Genomic DNA, 21,489 nt, shown 5'->3' on the forward strand with positions numbered 1-21,489 from the left:
TTTTATTTCATTCCCAGCCTCTTATGTTGCCTTTTTGTTAGGATTACTGATTATCACAATGCGATTTCTGTTGCTGGCGGTTGTGCTCATTGTTTGATTTTCCAAAGGTAAGTCGGAGGATTTTAGTCCTAAAATTAATAAAAAATTAAATTTTTTTAGAAAAATATTTTTTTAAAGGAAAAAATTATTTTTTTACCAATTTTTTCTGCAATTTTGTTCAAAACGCGTTTCTTTAAGATGAAAATTCCAAAGACGAATACTCCGAGAAAGGAATTTAAAAAGTCAGTAAACCACCAAAGATTGTCGTTTGGAAAAATAGTTGACAAAATTTCCATAATCCAAGAGATGCCCATTACTGTGAAGAGTTTTAACGTCATTGTGAGGCTGAAAATAAAATAAAAAAAAAATTAAATTAAATTAAAATAAAAAATTAATAATTAAAAATAATTTTAAAAAATAATTAATAATTAAAAAAATAATATTAAAAAATTAAGAAATAAAATATTTTTTTTAAATTTTTTTAAATTAAAATAATAATTTTTCATAAAATTTAAATCTTTAAAGTTGAAAATTAGAAAAATTATTTTTTATTTAATTTAATTTTTTTTATTATTTTTAAATATTTAAAATTTCTTAGTTTTAAATAAATTTTAATTTTTAAAATAAAAAAAAATTAATTTCAAATATTTTTTTTTTTTAATTTTTTTTGAAAATAATAAAAAAATTTTTTAATAAATTATTAAAAAAATTTTATTTTAATATTTTTTAAAAATTTAAAAAAATATTTAATTTATTTTAAATAAAATTTAATTAAAATTTTAAAAAAAATTAATTTAAAAATAATTTAAATTTTTAATATTTTTTAAAATTTAAAGTAAAATTTTATAAATAAAATTATTTTATTTTTAAATAATTGTCAAAAAAAAAATAATTTTCAGTCGTAAAATTAATGAAAAATCCATCAATTAAAAATTTTCCCTCAACTCGCCAACAGTAAAAATCCCCTTTAAATCTCCGCTAATCACTCTCCAATTAAAAATCCCGCACTTACATCGCTTTATTAACGAAGAACATTCTCTTCCTCTTGCGTTTTATGCTGCTGCGTTGAACTCTCGCAATTTCCATTTTAATTTTACTACAATGAATCATCGTTAGCACAAACAAGATGACATTGATGGATGTCATTAAGCCAACGGGCAGCACGAAAAACATCATGTACGACATATCTTTAGCTGCAAAAAAAAAAACACGAAAAATTTGAGTATGAGTCGCTTAATTAATAAAAATTGGGCTCACAATAAAACCAGCAGTAATATTCTCCGATGGAAAGTTGCAAAAGGTCCTTCAAGGCAACAACGAGAGTCAGGAAAAATGTCGGAAGTAAAGTTGCGTAGATGCAATAATAGAGAAAGCGTTTGCTCTTTTTTCGGGCTGAACGACGAAATTGACGATCTGTTGCCAGTTTGAGCCAAATGTCGAAACACATGATTTGGAGCCATGAAAATCCCGACATGAAAGTGAAGTAAATTATGTAAGCTGAAAAAAATTAGAAAAATTTATTAATTAATTTTAAAAAAAAATATTTATTTTTGTATTAATTAAAAAAAAAATTAATTAATTTTTAAAAAAATATTTTTTTATTAATTTTATTTTTTTTATTAGATCAAAATTGAAAATATTTTTACTCTATGAAAAAAAAAAAAAATGGAAAAAAATCAAAAATTTTGAATTTAAAAAAATTATAAAAAAATAAATTTTCTTACTAATAAAAAAAATTGAATTAATTTAATATAATTTTAAAAAATTAATTCAATTTTTAATTAAAAATTATTTTAATTTATATTTTAAAAAAATTTTAAATTTTTTTTTAAATTAATTTAAATTATTAAATTTTAAAAAAAAATTAATTTTTAATTTTTAATTCAAAATTTAAATTAAAAATAAAAAATTTTATAGACTAAAATTTAAAAAAAAAAATAATTTTTTAAAAATAAAAAATTTAATTTAATATTTATTAAAAAAAAATTAATTTTATTTTTAATTCAAAATTTAAATTAAATTTAATAAAAAATTTTATAGACTAAAACTTCAAAAATAAAAATTAATTTTTTAAATAAATAAAATTTAATTTAATATTTAAAAAAATATTTTAATTTATTTAAAAAAATTAAATATAATTTAATTTATTAAAAAAAATAATTCAATTTTTAATTTAAAAAATATTTAATTTTAATGAAATTAAATAAAAAAATTAGTCGAAATTTAAAATTTTATTTATGTATTTATTTTTTTTAATTTTTATTATTTTAAAATTTTTTTTTTAGCAAAAATTCAAAAAAACTCACCTGCTGGCAAACAAAACTCTGACTCCGAATCCAAAAACTGCCCCATCAACAAACTCAAATAAGCCACAAGAAAACTCGTGCAGTAACAAACCACAATCCGACTATTCAAATTTTTAACTTTCAGCACAAAAATGTACACCAAAAGCGTCAAAACAAACCCAAGAACGGAAAAAGCGAATCCCAAATTGAACCACATTCGATCGTACGGCGTCGATTCTTCGTCAAAACAGACAAACATCTCCGTTGCATAACTCTCGTTCCCATAATCGACAATTTCGGTGCAATAGTGATCATTGTCGAAGGTAATTTTGGATCCATTGACGTAAAGACGACCATCAACGTCACTCAAAAAATAATTTTCCTCATCCAAAATGTATTTTTTACAAGATTTTCCTTGCAAAACTCCAAAAACAGAAAAGGATTCGACATAATCGCCTTCATAAAAGGACCAATTGGGGATTTTTTGTAATTTTTGGGAAATAAATCCTCTAAAATCCGAACAACTTGAACTTCCATTGTGAATTTTATAAATTTCTCCTTCGCGACAACATTTACGAATGCAAGGAATTTCGTCGCAAATCGATTTTTCATGACAAACTCTCACTACGGGATTTAATTTTTCATTAAAATCCACACAAAAATTTTTAAAATAATTTTTATCATTAATTTTTAAGGCATTTCTTTCAAAAATTAATTCTTCAAAAGAAAAGTCGTCATATTCGACAATGACTTCATCCTCATCACAAATTCTAAAATCTTTCCGTGACGTCAAAATTTTTTTATTAATTTTTTTCTCCAAAAATTCGATAAAATTTTCACTTCCATTGTACGACGAGCAAATTTTTTCCGCGTAAATCTCATCAATCTCACAGCATTTTTCAACCACAATTAATTCTTTATCGAATTCGGCGAATTTATCATCGTCGCCATCGACGTTAATGTCGTTGTGGTTGTCATCATCAAAAAATATTTCCGTATAATTATTTGGAAAATTTTCGATAATCGTTTCGTTGAATGAATTTTGGGAATTAGCGATCGGTGTGCTAAATGCTAACAAATTAAATAACGAGTGAAATAACAAATTAATTAAGCAAGCACGGTTTTGCATAGTTTTAATTTTCTGTTTCCCGAAAAATTTTTTGGCCAAACCGCGTTAAGTGAAAGTTAAATGAAAACTGAGGGTTTTTTTCAGTAATTTTCTATGGAAGCATGGAAAAAATAACAATTGAGTGATTTTCTCTCTGTTTACTTTGAGATTTTTTTTTGGATGTTTGTTTTTTGTGTTAATCGTTTTTGGAATCTCGAAGTGTAATGTTATTGTTATGTTTGAGTTTTTTTTTCAAAACATGAAATATTTGTTTATGATATTTACGGGTTCGAGTTGTTTTTTGTATATTTATTCAAAATTATAAAAAAAAATAATTATCAATTTTTTTCCAATTTAAAATTTTTAATTGAGAAAGGTAAGAAATTTACTCTTCGTTTTTTTTTATTTTTTTTAAAATATTTTCTTTAATTTTTTTTATTTTTCATTTATATTATTTTTATTTATTTATTTATTTTTTTTTTTTTTTTGTTAAATTTTAGGTTTTTTTTTAATTTCGTAAAATATGTTTCGTATGAAAAAAATTTAAAAAAAAATAGAAAAAGTAGTCGTCTATACCGCATTTTGATATTACATACCTACTCTTTATTGTCCTCCTTGATTTTTGAAGAAATAAAAAAAAAATTTTTTTTCCTTGACCGTTTTTCGAAAAAAAAAATAAAAACGGTCATGAAATTTTTCAAGTCAAGATCTAAAAAACTTTTGATGGATTTCAAAGCTTAAATTGAATAAATATTCATTCCAAAGATGATTTCCATTTTTTTCCATCTATTTTTTCTTCGAAATGCGGTAAAAATTTAATTAAAAATATTTTGTGAAGTTTCTTCTAGCTTTAATTTTTGTCAAATAATTTCTTTATAAATTAAATAAATTATTTAAATAAACTTATAATTTTTTATACAAAAAAAAACTTTAGAATATTTTTTGTTGGTTTTTGTGAGTTTTCATTTATTTTTTCATTAAATTGTTCGAAACACGTCATTCGTCATATTTCATCAATAGTCTGCATGAAAAATCATTTTTTAGTTCAATATTTCCTTAGTTTCAGTCAGTTTTTGTATAAAAACTAAAAAATTAAAAAAAAAAATATTAAATTAAAATTTCAAAAAATTATTACTTACCTAATTTTTTTAATTTTTCTATAGCAAATTATTATTTTTTTTTCTAAAAATTAAAAAAAAATAAAATTAAAAAAAATTAAAATTAAAAAAAAATATTAAAAAAAAATAAAATTAAAAAAAATATATTTAATTTTTTTTTTTAATAATAATTTAAGAAAAAACTTCAGAATTATTTATTTTTTTTAATTTTCTTCATTTTATTTTCATTTTTCCTATTTATTTATTCCAATGGTTTCTTTTCCAATAATTATTTCTTAATTTTTTTGATCAATGATTTTGTGAGTCATTTCACCTCAATTTTATCGTATTTTTTTTATTTAATACAACAGTCAATTGTTTTCCTTTATATTTTTTTATATCAACTATTCTTAACAATTTTTTATTTATTTATTTTTATATTTAATTTATTACTTCATTTTTTTTCATTTATTTCATAAGAAAGTAAATTATTATTTTTCGAATAAATTATTTTTTAAAATTTTACTTTAAAATTATTTCATGAAATTACAACCAAAAATCTTATTATTTTTTACAACCAAAAAAAAAAAAGATTTCTATTCTAACCAAAAGTTGACATTTTTTATCACGATCACGAGAAAACCTATCAAAAAACACAATCTATTCTTATCTAATCATATTAAAAAACTTACTTTCCAAAAATAAATTCATCTGTATCTATTTTTAGATTTTTTTTTCGTTCCGATGCGACATCGTGCATTTTTTTGCTTACATTTTATTTAAGTTTAAACGTGATTGATTTATTTTTTTTTCACACTCGTCCCTCAATAATATCACACAACAACTAATCTCGGGCGTTTTTTTATTTTTTCTTCTTAAAATATATTTTATTTTATTTATTTAGCTTACATATACACTTAAATACACATGGATTGGCGATTGCGACGACGTATGGGACAACGAAACTAACGACGACATGCAAAAACAAAAATTTTATTCGTTATATTCTACATTTTTTTATATGAAAAGAAGAAGACGCAATTATAGAAGTTTCGGTTACGTATGGATTTGGTTATTGCAACTTTTTTTAAAATTATTTATTGTTATTATCGTACGGTGTGGGATTTAGAAATGCTAAATTGACTATGACATAACTAACATAAGTAAGTGGATTCAATTGGTGAGTGTGAAAATTGCACCTAATTTTTTTTTTTAATTTTTAAATTTTTTTTTTAAATAATTAAAATTTTTAATATTTTTTCTAAAAAAAATTTAAAAATTTTAATTAAATTTAATTTTAAATAAATTAATTTTAAATTTAATTTTTAATTAATTTTAATTAAAAAATTAAAAATTAAATTGATTAAAAATATTTTAAACAAAATAATTTAAGTTTTAATTTTTGTTTCACATTATTATTGAAAAATTATTATTTTTCAAAAAATTAATTTTTTCAGTATTTTTTTTTAACAAAAATTTTAAAAAAATATTTTAATTTATTATTTAATTTTTAATTTTTTCAAAAAAATATAATTAAAATTATTAAAAATTAAATCGATTAAAAAAATTTAAAGAAAATAATTTAATTTTTGTTTAGCATTAATATAAAGAAATTATTATTTTTGAAAAATTAGAATTCTCAATAAAATTTTTAACAAAAATCCTACAAAAATTAATTTATTTAATTTTTTTAATTATTTCAAATAATTATTTGATTAAAAAATTTTTTGGTAAAATTAATCGAGTTTTAATCAAAATTTAATTAAATTTTCCAAAAATTTTGATTATTAAAATATTAAAAAATTAAAAATACTAAAATTCTTAAAGAATTAAAAAAAATAATTGAATTTAAAAATTCTTTTTGAGGAAAATTATGAAATTTTTTTATGAATTTTTAAATAAAAAAAAATAATTTTGGAAAAATTACCTTGTAAAGGATTTTAATGAAAAAAAATGAAAAATTGATTCAAAAAATTGATAAAAAAAAAAAAATTAATGAAAAATTAATAAAAAAATTAACGAAAAATTAATTGAAATAATTTAAAAAATTAATTAAATTCAAATTAATTTAATTAATTTTTGTTTTAAATTTAAATTAATTATTTTTAATTAATTTAATTAACTTTTCAAATTTTAATTAATTGAATTAAATTTTTAAATTAAATTTTTTAAATAATTTAAATTAAAAAAAACAATTTTTTCATTCAAAAAAAATCTTTGAATTAATAAAAAAAAATATAAAAAATAAATACTTTTCAGAAAAAAATCATTTTTGCTCATTAAAAAATATTTTTAAAAAAAATTTTTATTTAAAAAAAAAATAAAAAAAATTAAGTGAAAGTTTCACACTCACTTCCGATAAACCAGCAAAAAAAAAATAGAATATCACTTGTTAGACATGCACACGTTGCTCCAATTATCTTTTTACTACACATTTGATTTGACATTGTTTTATCATTCGAGAGTACAAGAGATAAGTCGTGATTTTCATGGTTCGTCGTGTATATTTTCTTCATTTTTTTCTCGTTTTTACTTCTAAGAATGCAATTTAATGACAATAATGAAGAGTTGATGATGATGACGAGCACTTGTGTAAATATAAACGATTGCTTTTAAATTTCAATTCACGTTTTTTTTTTTTGATGGATGTCGATGATAACCTTTGTAATTTCTCCCTCTCACGTCGATTATTGTTTCGGCGCGAAAGAAAGAAATTTCAAAGGGAAGGGGTGACGAATCGATCGATTTCGTGTGAGTGTGTCGTTGATGGATGTCCTTGAGAAACTATCAAGACTAAATATGGACATTAGACACGTAATGTGTGGTTGGAAAACTAAAAATAGAACGTAATTTGTATGGTATGCAGTTGTTGTTGTTGTAAAAAATGGTGCGACGGAAGCACGGAGGGGCCTTTAGTTTTTGTCTTCCTTGTCGACATCCATTTGCTGACTGTCTGTCGTTGACTTTTTGGTACTTTTGTCTGTGGTATCTTCCTCCTCGAGCTCCGCGAGTTCCTCTTCCAGCAGTTTTCGGGCCATTTTTACTGCCTGGAACTCGTTGTAGTGCAATTTTCGTCGTTTTTCGAACTCCAATCGCTTGGCACGTTGTTCCTCCGTCTCTGGCTCGACTTCTTCCTCAGAAGATTCTGACTCCGCAGCAGCAGCTACTTTTAATCTTTAATTAAAAATTCGTTAAAATTCAATTTTTTCGAAATTTCGATGAAAAAATTACTTTTCCGCTAACAACTCGGCATCTAATTGATCAATATCACTGTTATCTACATAATTATACGGCGTTTTGGGCTCCTCTACCTTCATATGGCCGTAATCCTTGTCCGGCGGATGATATGTCTGAAGTACATTCAGTTCGTCAAACTTTGCGCTCTTCCGATTTCTGCGAAAAAAAAAATAAAAGATAAAAAAATGACTCATGAGACAAAAAATAAATCACGCATCGACTCACCCAGCACCTTGTCGATCGAAGCTACTTGACTGTTTGAGGATTCCCTTGCGCTTTTTGGCATTCGGGGAGTCCGAAGATGAAGTTGTCGACACCTCTGACATCGTCTAAAACCTAAATTTTATTAGAATTTTTTTTTTTAATTTTTTTTCTCTGGATTTTTGTCTGTCTTTCACGCGCAACTAGACAACAGACACTATTTTGGATGATTTTTTCTGTTAAAAAGCCAAGCGCATCGCTAGTTGCGTTTGTAGCTACGCACAAATTAATTATTTACGAGGAAATTACGATAATTTGACGATGGGAAAGAGTCATGAAAAGGACAGAATTTAATTTTTTTTTTCAGGGCGTTTATATCAAATTACAATAAAGATTTTTTTTTCGTTTGCTATTGAAGAAACGTCAAAACACTGATGGAAATGTCAAAAGTTGGGGCAGTGACAGCGGGATCACAGTGGGGTGAAATTTTATTTTTTTGAGCATTTTTTCTTAAAATTTATTTTTTTTTTTCAATTTTTCATTTTTTTATTTTTATTTTAAAAAATATTTAATTTAATTAAAAATTTAAACAATTTTTTTTAATTTAATTTTAGCATTAGTAAATATTAATATTTCAATAATTTTATTATTTTTAATATTTTTTTTGAAATTACATTCAAAACTAAAAATTTGAAAGAAAATAAAATTTCATAAAAAAAAAATTTTTTTAATTGGAAAATTTTTAATTTAATTTTTTAAAATGAAAAAATATTTTAAATTGAGCTAAAATAAAAATATTTTTTCTTTTAAATTTTAAATAAAATAAATTTTATTATTTTTTTTATTTTATAAATGTATTAAAATAATTATTTATTTTTTTTAAATTTGTATTAAAAATTTATTTAAAATAAATAAGTTTAATTCTTAAAAATATAAATAAATTAAAAATAATATTTATTTAAATATTTGAATATTTTTTTAATTTAAAAATTTTAATTTTATTTTATTTTATTTAAAAGAAAACATTTTTAAATTTGGTATTAAAATTAATAATTATTAATAAATTTCATAAAAATATAAAATTATTTTTTTTTTTCAAAAAAATTAAGTTTTTAATCAAATTTAAATTTAATTTTGAATTATTTAAATTTTGAAATAAAAATAAAATTTCTCAGAGAAAAATAACAAAAAATTTTTACTATTTAAAAAAATTAAAATAAACATACCTAAATATAATAATTACTCAAAAAAATTACATATTTTAAAAAATTAAATAATTATTGAAAAATTCAATTAATTTAAAAATAAATAAATAATAAAAAATATATTTTTTAATAAATTATTTTGATAAAATAAAAAAATTAATTTACAATAATTATTTATTTTATTTATTTTTTTTTTCAAATTAAATAAATATTTTTTAAAAATTTAATAAAATTATTTAATCCTGAAAAAAAATTAACTTGCACAAATATTCAAAATTTTTCATTAAAAATTTAAAAAAATAATTTCACAAAAAAATATTATTATTAAAAAATTTAAATAATTGTAAAAATAATTAAAAAATTTTTTGAAAAAATTTCCAACGACTTTTTCAAAACTCACCGTGTCATGGCATCTCCTTCACTCCCATTCCGCCATGGATTCGTGTGTCATCTGACAGCTGATGAAACTGCATACGTGTGTCAAACAAATAATTAATTTAATCATATTTTTCAGTTTCAACTCTTGAATTTTGCCTCTCAGAGCTCGTTTTTCTCTCCCATCAAGTTCACGCGCAATCAAAATGGAGTCCGGAGCGCCCTCGAAACCCGACATCGATCAAATTTTCAATCGATTACGAACGATTCCATCGAACAAGGTACGTGCTCGTGTACTATTTATTGACAAATTTTCATCAAAATCCTTTTTTTTAGAGTTGCTTCGATTGCTCCGCGAAAAATCCAACATGGGCTTCGTGCACTTACGGGATCTTCATTTGCATCGATTGTTCTGCCGTTCATCGTAGTTTAGGTAAATTTTTGGATTTTATTCCAAAGAAAAATTTTAATCAGGTCATACGTGTCTTTTGCAGGAGTTCACTTGACTTTCGTCAAATCCACGAATCTCGACACGAATTGGTCCTGGCAGCAAATTCGGGCGATGCAAGTTGGCGGAAATGCGAATGCTTCGGCGTTCTTTAGGCAACATAATTGCAATACGACAGATGCACAACAGAAATACAATTCGAGAGCTGCTCAGTTGTACAAGGACAAGTTGAGTCATTTGGCGCAACAAGCGATGAAGATGCATGGAACGAAAGTAAATGAAGGATTTTTTTGGGTTTTTTGAATGATTTTTTAAAATTTTTCATTTTTTAGTTGCATATCGACTCACATCATCACGATCATGATCAGGAAAAGAAGACGGAAGAAGTCGATTTCTTCGCAGAACACAGCAATGAGCAGAAAAATGGCGACAATAATGGCTTTAATACTACCGAAAGCAATCATATTAAGAATAACAATAGCTTAGAAAATTGTAAAGTGAGTATTTTTGACAAAATTTCTCTTAATTTTCTGCTTTAAAACTTTTATTTTGATTTTTTGTCTTGAAATTTCTTAAATATTTATTATTTTTTTTAACATATTTGATTTTTATTTATTTTTTTAATTTTATTTAATTTTAAAATTTTTTAAATTTTAAAATTTTTTAAAATTTAAAAAATTTATTTTCAATTTTTTACAAATTTTTTCTTAATTAAAAAAATTAAATTTAAAATTAATTATTTAAAAAAAATTTTTTTAAAATTAATTTTAAATTTTAAAAATTATTTTAAATTTTGAGCATTTTAAAAAATAAATATTTTAAATAATTTTTCAAAATTTATTTTATTTAATTAAAAATTTAATTCTTTAATTATAAAAATTTTCAAGAAACATTTTTTTTGAAATTTTTTTTTTTCAAAGATATTTAAAATTTTATTGATTTTTTTTTTTTTTTGAAAATTAATTTTTTTAATTAAAAAATTTAATCAAATAATTTAAAAAAAATTAATATTCAAAACTATTTAAATTAAAAATTAAATAAAAAAAAATTAATTTAATTCGAAATGCTAAAAAAATATTTTAAAATTTCTTTTAATTTTTATTAATAAATTTTTAATATTTATTTTATTCAATTTTTAATTATTATTTAAAAATAATTTTAAATATATTAAAGAATATATTAAAAAATTATTTTTTTAATTAAAAATTTAAATTAAAAATAAAATAAAAATAATTGAAAAAATTTAATGAAAAAAAATAAAAAATTATTAAATGTTAAAAAAACTACTGAAAAAATATTTTAAAATCTTTTTAAATTTTTAAATTAATTTTTAAAAAATTTTTAAATTAAATAAAATAAAATAATTAATTAATTAATTAAAATATTCATTTAAAATCATAAAAAAAAAAATCAATTTAAAAAAAAAAATTTCTCCAATTTTTTTTAGCTTACCGATAATAGTTCCGACGCAACATCTACCAACAACAAATCCAAGCCCCAAGACGCATTCACGGGCGCTCCAAGTGTCGATCTTCTCAATTCCATGAACACGGAACCCGTCAAATCCACAATTGGCGTGCGAAAAATCCAACCGAAAAAATCGGGACTTGGCGCGAAAAAAGGTCTCGGCGCCACAAAAGTCAAAGCAAACTTTGCCGACATCGAGCATCGTGCCAGCTTGGCGGATCAACAAAAACTCGCCGCAACTGCCATTCCCGAAAAACCCCTCACCGCAGAGGAAGAAGCTGAAGCTCTCGTAAGTGTTCGTCTCGCCTATCAGGATTTGTCGTTGAAGCAGCAAAAAGAGGAAGAAAAATTGAAAGCGATCGATCCGAATAAGGCTCGTCAAATGGAACGCCTTGGCATGGGATTCAGTAATGCGCAACGAAGTGCCGTCTCGCATTCCTTCATGACAGACATGCAAGTGATCAACCAGGAGGCGGGCAACAAATTCAGCAGCAGTAACAAAGTCAGCAGCTACGATCGCGACACAAATTCTGACTTTTTCGATGATTATTCGTACATTAGCAGCGGAAGCGGGAATGGAGGAAGCAGTAAAGACTATGGAAGAGATACCGCAGCAGCGATGGGCTTCGAAACAATTGAACCGATTCAGGATTCCGGCAATGTTCGCAGTATGTTTGATCCGATCCAGACCAAAAAGAGTCCAAATGGTGAGTTTTCTCCTAAAATTTTAAATTTTAACGAAAAATGATGATCCAAGAGTTTTTGAGCGCAGTTCTCTAATTTTTCAAAAAATTATTGAGACGTGCCATGACCCTTTTTAATACTTTGATCGCTGAATTTTCATTTTTTTTTTATTAAAAAAAAATTAAATTTAAAAAAAAAAATTAATTTTTGAAAATTTTTAATTTTTTTTTTTTTAGATGATATGCCTTCTTCACGTTCATACAGCAGTAGTAATAGCGGCGGCGGAAATCGCGGAACACCAAAAGGTTCTTACGAATTAGATGACGCTCAAAAGAAATTTGGCTCTGCGAAAGGAATCTCCTCCGATCAATTCTTCGGAAATGATTCCGGGTCATCTTACGGAAGCGGCGGCGGAAATTCAAATTTGTCACGTTTTCAAGGATCAAATAGCATTTCATCAGCTGACTTGTTTGGAGATGGTTCGAGTAACAATTCGAGCGGGAGAAGAGGTAAAAATTATTTTTTTTAGAAAATATTTTAGATTTTTTCAAAATTTTACAAAAAATCATTTATTTTATTTTTTTAATTTTTTTTTAATTTTTTTTTTTGAATTTTTTCTAATTTGTCAAATTAATTATAATTTATTAAATTTTTTATAAAAAAAAAATTATTATGAAAATTATATGATTTTTTTTAAATTTTATTTTATATATTTTCGAGTTCTTCGTAATTAATATTTTTGAAAAATTTCGATATTTTAAAAAAATATAAAAAAAAAAATTTTTGAAACAATTTTAATATTTAAAAAAAATTAAAAATATCAAATTTTTCTTGAAAATGCAAATTTTTTATTTTTTTTTTTTTGAAAAATCTCTCAAATTCTTAAATTTTTTTTTAAAAATTGAAAAAAAATTACGAAATTTTTAAATAAAAAAATTGAAAAAAATTTCTTTAATTAAATTTTAAAAAATTTCTTTTATTCAAAAAAATCTTTACTTTAAATTTTTTTCCAAATTTACAAAATAAGAAATTAAAATATCAATTTTTGTTGAAATTATTTTTTTTTATATTTTTTTTAATTTAAAAATGAATTAATTTTCTTCAATTAAAAGCTTTAAAAAAATTAAACTTTTAATTTTAATGAAATTTAAAAAAAAATTAAAGTTTGTAATTTTTTTTAATTTTTAATAAATTTTTTTTATTCTTTGAAAATTTCCTTCAGCAATTAGCTTTAAAAAAAATTGCCCATATTTTTTTAAAACAACTTTTTAACGAAATTTTTCTTCTCACAGGTCGTGTCAACTTGGAATACAACGGACCCGATCTGGATGACGTCAAGGAAAGCGTGAAACAGGGCGTCGCTAAAGTCGCAGGTCGTTTATCTTCTGTCATGTCCTCCATCCAAGACAAATACGGATATTAATTGGAAATGTGGCTTACTTTTTTTTATAAAAAAAACTTGTTTTTATTCTAAGCTTTCTTATTTTTTTTCTCTTCGAAATTTGATAAGATCTCATTTTTTGACCCCGACGATGAATACTTCCCCAAAATTCGTGAGAGATCTTGTCAAATTTGCCTTTTATATAAATTTAGGTAAAAAAAAAGTAAATCGTTAAAAATTCCATTAAGTGCAAAAAATAAAATTTGAGTTATGGGAAAATTTGTTTTTTAATCAAATAAATGAATTGTAAACATATTTCAATATAATCTTTAATAAAATATGAACGAATTTAGTTCGTAAACTTCATTTTTTCCCGTGTTTTAATGGCCTTTTGCATGTCCGCCGACTCCAGCGCCCCCTTGACTTCCCGCGCCAAAACCAAAATTCCCGCCAAAACCGAGATTGCTTCCGAAACCTGTTCCGGCGCCTGCTGAACTCGAACTTCCTGAGGAGAAACTTGAATCTTGACGATCGCGTGATCCGAAAGAAGATCCTTCAGAATGAGATCGACTTCCGGAAGAACCAAAATTTGATCCTTTATTGGAAAAGGAGGAATCGTGATGATCATGAGAGTGATCTTTGTGACTTCCGGAGTAAAAGCCTCTTCCTGATGATGATGAACTTCCGTGATTCTCAGATCCGAAATTTGATCCTGAATTATGACGATCATGAGATCCAAAAGAAGATCCTGAAGATCCATGATGATCACGAGATCCTCCAGAATGAGATCCTGAAGATCCAAAACTTGAACCTGAACCTACAGACGATCCTGAATGAGCTCCAACTCCTGATGAGAATCCGCTTCCGAAGTTCAAACCAAATGAAGATCCGCCTCCAACACTTGAACCTACTCCTGAACCTCCTTGACCTCCAAAACGTGATGAAACTTCGCCATCTTTGGTATCTTCTGATTCTCTTTCTTGACGAGAAGCTTCATAATCGTAAGTTATGAGAGGTTTCTGTACTTTGCCCATAGTTTTGTGAATCTTGAACATTATCATGATTTGAATTTGAATCATGATTTGAATTTGAATCATGATTTGAATTTGAATCATGATTTGAACCTGAATCATGAGTTGAACTTTTTTGCTCTTCGACAGTTTCTTGTACAGGAGATGTCAATCCTGAATCTCCTACAGGATTCACATCTACTGAATATTCATCAACTCGAGCAACTTCAGCAGGTTTAGCTTGTTCATCTTGAACTTTTTCCTCATAGTAACTATAAGCAGGAGTTGTTGAAGCTTCATTCATTGACTTTTCATCATTTTTCACAGCAACTGCTGCTCTTAAATCATTAACTCCAACAAATCCGGGATAAGAAGCGTAATTTTTGTTCCAAGCTCCTTGACGATTCTGAAATTGATGATTTCTGTTCCATCCATGAAGGTCATAACGATTACTTTGATATGGATAAACTCCTACAGCAGCACGATCATATTGGAAATACGGATCTGAGTTGTATGGATTGAAGTTGTTATAACCAGTTAACCAAGGTTCACGTTGATTGTTAAACGAAGATGGAGGAGGATATGGTCCGTTATATGAAGCAGGGCAACTACATGAACATCCCTCTGAAATTCAGAGTTGAACTGAAAAGTTTTCTTTAAACAAAAAAAAAATTACCCGGCGTCTTCCAATCGTAAGCTACAGCTTCAATGCCAACTAAGAACAAACAACCAAGAATCACAGCTGACTTCATCATCAAAAACTATTATTTTATCACAAATTTATTAGAATGTCTTCGGAGAAGTTGAAAAGTTGCACTGAAGATGCATCCGAGATAGCATCCGTTTAAATAGCAGTGTCCCATAGACACAAAAAGGGTGATCTATTGCTACTTAGTAGGCGTACTATCTTCTCATCTTACAACATCGTTTGCATTAAATAACTATTATTTAAGTGATTTTTATAGCATTAAGAGCCCTTGATCACCAAACAACCTTAAACTGAATAATAATTGTTGAAAATTTGAAAGGATTTTTTTTTTAAAGAAAGTTTTTCAAATTAAAGTCATAAAATTTTAACAGAATTAAATTAAATAAATGTCAGTTTGAATATAATAAGCAATTACGTCATTCTATTACTAATTGAAAATTATCATAAATTTTTCATTAGACTTTGATTTGATGGATCAATTAAAGATTTATAAAAGCAATAAATTAGCTTATCACTTTTTTAATTATTAATAATTAATTTTTCAAAGGATTATTTTGAGATGAGTTTAAAATGACCTTCATAAAGGTCATTGGTATGAGATAATTGGTTGAACTTTAACTTTTTATCTATTTTGTTGCAGAAAATTTTATTTTTCAAGTAATATCATGCGGAGATGTCATGTTATGTAACTTAATGGTTCATAGGCTTGAAAATTGAAAAATAAAAATTATGTAAAAAATACGTAAAAAATACGTAATTTTTATTTTGAGAGCCCATTTGATAATTTTTAAGCTTGAAATTGATCAAAAATCATACAAAAGTGCTTTGGATGTCTTTTGGATGGTTCTTGAGCTTGAAAATTCATAAGTAAAAATTACGTAAAAAATTACGTAAAAATTACGTAAAAAATACGTAATTTTTATTTTGAGAGCCCATTTGATAATTTTTAAGCTTGAAATTGATCAAAAATCATACAAAAGTGCTTTGGATGTCTTTTGGATGGTTCTTAAGCTTGAAAATTCATAAATAAAAATTACGTAAAAAATACGTAAAAATTACGTAAAAATACGTAATTTTTATTTTGAGAGCCCATTTGATAATTTTTAAGCTTGAAATTGATCAAAAATCATACAAAAGTGCTTTGGATGTATTTTGGATGATTCTTAAGCTTGAAAATTCATAAATAAAAATTACGTAAAAAATTACGTAAAAATTACGTAAAAATACGTAATTTTTATTTTGAAAGCCCATTTGATAATTTTTAAGCTTGAAATTCATCAAAAATTAAGGAAATTTCCTTTGAACTCTTACCTCATTCTCCTTTCAACCCAATTTCTGCGAAGAAAATCCTCTTAAAATGTCACATATCAATTCATTAAAATCAAAGCCATCTTAACGAGCTCCATGTCATATCAATTAAAATTATTTATTGTCAAGTTCAAGTGAAGCCATGTAAACAAAGACATCATTTGAAGAAACGATGATTCGCTCATAATATCGCAAATTCAGAAACATCTGTCGCTCCAGGCACCTGTTCTCTTCGCACAGACAGCTATTTATAACTCATATAGATTTCCCTCGCGAATAATGAATAATAATCGCAGCAAAAATAAATAAATACTCCATAAACATTGTCACTTCTGATTGTAATTGCTTTCCGAGTCAATAATTTTAACAGAATTATGATGATTTGAAATTTATGTTAAAATTGCGGTGAGAAGCTCATAATTCACTCAGCAACAGCTGTTCAAGGGCTCAATTTTTTGTTATTTTAAGAATTTTTAGCGAAAAATGTAATTTAGACCTTTTTGACAGACACTTTAATTCCATGTAATTTTTCAATTAGAATTAATGGGTTATGATCGCTTCTTTAGTACACGGGAGTGTTGAAATGCGGCGCTATGGTATATATCTACTTGTCTGTCATATTTGTTGTTGTTGTAAATAGCTTCGAGCTAAATAGTCGCGCATCGTCCCAAGTTTGACGGAAATTTATAGATAATTTTTTATGAAATGTTCAATCAGGCTATAATTAAGATAATGTAATTTTTATTTAATGCAAATGTACGAACCGAGTTGAACCTATTTAAATTGAGTGCATTTGCAGGTGAATCTTCAGTTTAATTTTAATTGTGCTTTGAGTAACATATTCCTCAAGTCAAAAGTCTCAAAATGAAGTTTTTCGTTATTTTTTGTAGCTTTTTGATTGCCGGTATCTATGGAGCTGCTTACGATTGGAAGACTCCGGGTATGAAATTCTAAAAAAAAAATTTTTTTTCTAACCTCAAAATTTTTTCTAACCTCAAAATTTTTTTCTAACCTCAAAATTTTTTTTCTTTTCAGAGGGATGCTCTTGTAGTTGCCCCGCTACTTATGCAGGACCCTTCCCTCCGCCATCTTCCGTCGCTCATTTGCGTGATCCCTATGTCGCTGGAAGAGTTGCGCCTTATGATCCTTATACCGCGACGCCATGGAATCGAGCTGCTGTTGATCCTTATTACGATCCGTATCGCGGCGTTGCCCCAGCTTACAATCGTTGGAATCAACCAGCATGGAATGCTACATGGAATCGCCCATGGGTAAATCCAGCTGTTAATCCCGCATGGGTAAATCCTGCTGTCAATCCTGCATGGAATCGTAATCAATGGGGAGCTGCTGGCGCATGGAATAGACAACCTGCTGCATGGAATGCCAATAGATGGAATTCAAATGTTGCCGGAAATGCAAATAGCGCCACAGGAAATAATGATAATAATCAATCCAAGGAATCACAATAGATGGCGTTCATTACAAGAAAAACTTTCTGATGAAATGAAGATCGATCTTAAGATCGAAAATCTACCATTTTGATAAAAATTTTGAGTATCTTAAGTTCAAACTCGAAAAATCGAATTGAAAATTCTAATAAGTTGTTTTTAAAATTTTCATATAAAATTAGTGATATGGTTAACTTCTAATCTATCTTAATAACATACGATTTTCTTCTTTTTTAAGTTTTTGTCAAAAAATAAAAATTCAAATTTTTATTGGATAAGCATCATTTTTCGCAATAACAATATTTTACAAAGGCTACTAACAATAATTATCAAAAAAATGGTTTTACCGTTAAGCATAATGTCTTTTCTCTAATGTCCGATCTTGTTGTGAAAAAATTATTTCATACTAAAATACGAAATAGAAAAATTTAGTTTAAATTCAAAACAGTTGGATAAACACAAAATTTGCTTAGAACTCGGCAAAACTCGGAAACTGTGCAAAAATGATGTGATAAACTTATTGGTCATAAAATAATCTAAAAAAATAACCTTGAAAATAAAAACTTTTGGTATTTGAACTTGAGTTCTACAATACAATTGGGTAAATATTGTATCAAAAAATTAAGCAAAACAAAAATTTTTCAAAAATAAAAATTTGATTGTTTTTTTTTAAAGGAAGAAAATTTATACTAATTTTTTGAATTTTAGTTTTTCAAGAATTTCAAATCTTAAAATAAACCTTGAATTTGTTTCTAGACAAAAAAAAAACTTTAAAATTGAGAAGGAGAAAAATTAACAAATATATAAATATGAATTTTTTGTTCGATAAACCAAATTTTTATTTACTCACAATAGCAATATTTTATCAAGGTAACATCATCAATGCATTTTCCCTGATCACCATACATATTCAATCGACTTATCTCTCCCGCCAATTGAAACACATTCGTTCCATTATCATGTTTCACAGTAAACTCAAACTCTCCATTACTTGGCAAAGCAACAAATGCCGCTCTATAATACGTGAATTTTTCTTCTGAAAGTCTTATTCTTACACTTGCATGCAAGATTTCCTTTAACTTTAGTTTAGCACATTTGTTCTCAAGCTTTGCAAGATCTTCATTGATCTTTTGAATGACAAAATCAACAGCACTTTTAGCCATCAACGATGATTTGTCGAGTTTAACGTAATGCATACAAGTGCACCATTGTTCAGTAATGCAAGCGTCATCACATGATCTATTATAGGGAATTTTGTGAAACAAACTTTGACTCTTTGGACAATATAAACCTGCATATTCTTCGTCATTTGTGTTATTAGTTTCGGTTGAAATTGACAAAATATGTTTCAAGGTCCAATGAAGGTCGAATGGAGTTGTTAAGCGATCTGCATTAATTTTTAGGTTTTCTGTAAACTCTGGATATTCTCTTTTGAACCATTCTGGCAGCGAGAAAAAGATAAAAGGCAAACGTTCCTCATACCATCCTGATGGTTGTTCTCTCATAGCGCCATATCGCATTCCATGATCACTGAAAAAAACTACTATCGTTTCATTGAGACTTCCAATATCGTTTAACTCAAGTAAATAATCGCGCATTTTCTCATCCATGCTACTTGGTAAACTGACGTCATCGTGCGAAAAGGAGTTTGTCCAATAGAGACCAAAATAAGGTTTGCCTTTGTACTGTTTTGCCAAATCAACAGCATATTGATAGATCAGTTCTCCGTAATGTTTATAACCGAGACAAGTATTATTAGAGAAGAATCGCTCAGCTGCAATGCCGAATGGGCGAAAGTAATGATCGACTGGCGGTGATGTAAATCCCGCTCTTAGATAGTTAAATGTTCCTATATATCTTTGATCTTCCGCATAAGCTGTTGCATATCCCTGATCTCTAAACTTGTACCAAATGATCGGACAAGAATCCAATTTGCCCTGCGTTTGAGGATTACAAACATCACAAGCGATGGTCTGATTAAATCCAGTTAGAATTGCCATGAGGTTCGGGAATGTATTTTCTTCGATCTATGGAAAAAATAATTTGAGGCAAATTTGAATACTGGAAGAATCTTTTCTTACTTTGTTATAACCCTTCATTTCAATCCATCCATTTTCATTTAAATATTGGGAAGTTTTTGGCATTGCTCTCATTAAATTGAGTCTTGAGACGCTATCTATTCCGATAAGTAACACACTGAGAGGTTTCTTTGCTTCTGACGACTTATCCTCAATGCGTTTAAGTACTTCGGGCTTTTTTCTTACCAAAACATGAGCATTTTTGTATACAACTATTGATGTTTTATTTGGTAAAGGCTTTGTGTTGCATTGCACTAACAAAAATTCAATTTCAGCTGACAATTGAATTGGCCAACTGTCGAAATATTCACAATTCGTCAACCTAAAAATATATTAAAATATATTTTAAAAATTCGTAAAAAAAATATTTTACTTACTCTACACCACTATCATCTTCTTTAGTCCGAGTAACCACTTGGTAACAACAATTCAAGGTATCATTGTCACTCAAATCATAACTATCCAACGCCGATAAGTTAAAATACAAGTTAACCGTATCGTTATTCCATAATTGTTCAATGTATGTTAACGGAGGAAGATCATTACAGGGTCTGAGAAAAAGAAAATTTTAGTAAAACATAAAAAAATTTTTTTAACAAATACTTACTTGTAATCCTTTTTGTGAAAAGCTCGCATTGCTTCCGGAGAAAAAGGATCGAAATAAGGAATTTCGCATTTTTGTTCATCTTTCATTATTTTCTTAGGTTTTTCGAATGTCTCATTAAAATTATAGTATTGGATAACAAGAAAAAATCCGATAACGATAATTATTAAAAATATGTTTTTAGTGATGAACTTTTTTTTAAAGTTTCCTAATTTGTTTCTCATAATGAATTTTCTTAAAGTCTTGTTATGAACAAAGAATATTTCATACTGACATGCGAAATTCAGAAACTTCGTTTAAATTTAAAAACACAGACTTAAAACAGTTGAATAAACTAAAAATTTGCTCAGAAACCAGCAAGAATTGGTTACTACCCAAAAACATTATTGTTCAAATTTTTATTGATCTTCAAAAATTTGAAAAATAACCTTGAAAGTTCAAAAAAACATATAAAGTGAATTGAACTTAGGTGAATTATTGGACAATTGAATAAATATCGTCTCGGAATTATTTTTGCATTTGTTCAAACGTCAATTGATTAATAGCTTTAGAAGTGAAGATATCAACTTCAAAACAAACTAAAAAGTATAAAACAAATCACAAAAAAAATTCATTACTTCACTTTTTCTATTATCTATTACGTAGTTGAAAAAAAATTTTTTATACTGAAGCACGTGCTTAACAAAAATTTGACGTAAAAATATAGATCATAAACCGAGACAAAAAAACAGTTGATCAAACTTAAAATTTGTCTCAATATTAGAAATCGCGAATTTAAAGACCTTGAATAGAAGCGTGCTACTAA

At 25.9% G+C, this 21,489-nt stretch overlaps 6 protein-coding genes across 7 annotated transcripts; 2 read left to right on the forward strand and 4 right to left on the reverse strand.

The window, feature by feature from the left end:
* Positions 1–21: 21 nt before the first annotated feature.
* Positions 22–5,240, reverse strand: LOC134829094 (probable G-protein coupled receptor Mth-like 3). Its single transcript, XM_063842089.1, has 7 exons — positions 5,222–5,240; positions 3,216–3,395; positions 2,346–2,948; positions 1,297–1,536; positions 1,052–1,232; positions 197–384; positions 22–128 (listed from the first exon to the last, which is right to left on the reverse strand). Exons 1-7 carry the CDS (start codon positions 5,238–5,240, stop codon positions 22–24), a joined length of 1,518 nt encoding a protein of 505 aa, XP_063698159.1.
* On the reverse strand, positions 4,993–8,383 carry LOC134829849 (protein phosphatase inhibitor 2). Of its 2 annotated transcripts, XR_010161940.1 has the most exons (4): positions 7,992–8,383; positions 7,761–7,922; positions 6,883–7,703; positions 4,993–5,672 (listed from the first exon to the last, which is right to left on the reverse strand). XR_010161940.1 is itself a non-coding variant. In XM_063843128.1 (3 exons), exons 1-3 carry the CDS (start codon positions 8,090–8,092, stop codon positions 7,442–7,444), a joined length of 525 nt encoding a protein of 174 aa, XP_063699198.1. In that variant the 5' UTR covers positions 8,093–8,383; the 3' UTR covers positions 6,853–7,441. The 2 variants fall into 2 exon arrangements, 1 of the variants encoding a protein (XP_063699198.1); XM_063843128.1 differs by lacking the exon at positions 4,993–5,672 and having other exon boundaries at positions 6,853–7,703.
* Positions 8,384–9,636: 1,253 nt separating this feature from the next.
* On the forward strand, positions 9,637–13,578 carry LOC134829948 (ADP-ribosylation factor GTPase-activating protein 2). Its single transcript, XM_063843268.1, has 7 exons — positions 9,637–9,828; positions 9,884–9,980; positions 10,042–10,268; positions 10,328–10,492; positions 11,443–12,169; positions 12,383–12,655; positions 13,439–13,578. The coding sequence occupies exons 1-7, from the start codon at positions 9,754–9,756 to the stop codon at positions 13,567–13,569; spliced, it is 1,695 nt and encodes a 564-aa protein (XP_063699338.1). The 5' UTR covers positions 9,637–9,753; the 3' UTR covers positions 13,570–13,578.
* Positions 13,579–13,907: 329 nt separating this feature from the next.
* On the reverse strand, positions 13,908–15,341 carry LOC134829949 (keratin, type I cytoskeletal 9-like). Its single transcript, XM_063843269.1, has 2 exons — positions 15,214–15,341; positions 13,908–15,161 (listed from the first exon to the last, which is right to left on the reverse strand). The coding sequence occupies exon 2, from the start codon at positions 14,658–14,660 to the stop codon at positions 13,908–13,910; it is 753 nt and encodes a 250-aa protein (XP_063699339.1). The 5' UTR covers positions 14,661–15,161; positions 15,214–15,341.
* A 2,050-nt stretch (positions 15,342–17,391) lies between these two features.
* On the forward strand, positions 17,392–18,676 carry LOC134831369 (uncharacterized). The gene is made up of 2 exons (XM_063845089.1): positions 17,392–17,494; positions 17,590–18,676. Exons 1-2 carry the CDS (start codon positions 17,419–17,421, stop codon positions 18,021–18,023), a joined length of 510 nt encoding a protein of 169 aa, XP_063701159.1. The 5' UTR covers positions 17,392–17,418; the 3' UTR covers positions 18,024–18,676.
* LOC134829095 (uncharacterized) lies at positions 18,404–20,773 on the reverse strand. Its single transcript, XM_063842091.1, has 5 exons — positions 20,688–20,773; positions 20,458–20,631; positions 20,084–20,402; positions 18,853–20,029; positions 18,404–18,408 (listed from the first exon to the last, which is right to left on the reverse strand). The coding sequence occupies exons 1-5, from the start codon at positions 20,771–20,773 to the stop codon at positions 18,404–18,406; spliced, it is 1,761 nt and encodes a 586-aa protein (XP_063698161.1).
* Positions 20,774–21,489: the final 716 nt, after the last annotated feature.

Source organism: Culicoides brevitarsis, chromosome 2 (genome assembly GCF_036172545.1).
Source record: "Culicoides brevitarsis isolate CSIRO-B50_1 chromosome 2, AGI_CSIRO_Cbre_v1, whole genome shotgun sequence".
Taxonomy (NCBI): Eukaryota; Metazoa; Arthropoda; class Insecta; order Diptera; family Ceratopogonidae; genus Culicoides; species Culicoides brevitarsis.

What these genes read in the sequence shown, in the direction of transcription:
- LOC134829948 (XM_063843268.1), top strand. Translation starts at nt 9,754, where the DNA reads ATGGAGTCCGGAGCGCCCTCGAAACCCGACATCGATCAAATTTTCAAT. An exon ending in GAACGATTCCATCGAACAAG is followed by an intron (nt 9,829 to 9,883) that starts GTACGTGCTCGT and finishes CCTTTTTTTTAG; the next exon opens with AGTTGCTTCGATTGCTCCGC. An exon ending in ATAGCTTAGAAAATTGTAAA is followed by an intron (nt 10,493 to 11,442) that starts GTGAGTATTTTT and finishes AATTTTTTTTAG; the next exon opens with CTTACCGATAATAGTTCCGA.
- LOC134829949 (XM_063843269.1), bottom strand. Translation starts at nt 14,660, where the DNA reads ATGATTCAGGTTCAAATCATGATTCAAATTCAAATCATGATTCAAATT.
- LOC134829849 (XM_063843128.1), bottom strand. Translation starts at nt 8,092, where the DNA reads ATGTCAGAGGTGTCGACAACTTCATCTTCGGACTCCCCGAATGCCAAA. An exon ending in TTCGATCGACAAGGTGCTGG is followed by an intron (nt 7,923 to 7,991) that starts GTGAGTCGATGC and finishes TTTTTTTCGCAG; the next exon opens with AAATCGGAAGAGCGCAAAGT. An exon ending in GCCGAGTTGTTAGCGGAAAA is followed by an intron (nt 7,704 to 7,760) that starts GTAATTTTTTCA and finishes TTTTAATTAAAG; the next exon opens with ATTAAAAGTAGCTGCTGCTG.
- LOC134829095 (XM_063842091.1), bottom strand. Translation starts at nt 20,773, where the DNA reads ATGAAAGATGAACAAAAATGCGAAATTCCTTATTTCGATCCTTTTTCT. An exon ending in TTTCACAAAAAGGATTACAA is followed by an intron (nt 20,632 to 20,687) that starts GTAAGTATTTGT and finishes TCTTTTTCTCAG; the next exon opens with ACCCTGTAATGATCTTCCTC. An exon ending in GAAGATGATAGTGGTGTAGA is followed by an intron (nt 20,403 to 20,457) that starts GTAAGTAAAATA and finishes ATATATTTTTAG; the next exon opens with GTTGACGAATTGTGAATATT.
- LOC134829094 (XM_063842089.1), bottom strand. An exon ending in AGAGTTTTGTTTGCCAGCAG is followed by an intron (nt 1,537 to 2,345) that starts GTGAGTTTTTTT and finishes AATTTTTTTCAG; the next exon opens with CTTACATAATTTACTTCACT. An exon ending in CAAAATTGCAGAAAAAATTG is followed by an intron (nt 129 to 196) that starts GTAAAAAAATAA and finishes TATTAATTTTAG; the next exon opens with GACTAAAATCCTCCGACTTA.
- LOC134831369 (XM_063845089.1), top strand. Translation starts at nt 17,419, where the DNA reads ATGAAGTTTTTCGTTATTTTTTGTAGCTTTTTGATTGCCGGTATCTAT. An exon ending in TTACGATTGGAAGACTCCGG is followed by an intron (nt 17,495 to 17,589) that starts GTATGAAATTCT and finishes TTTTCTTTTCAG; the next exon opens with AGGGATGCTCTTGTAGTTGC.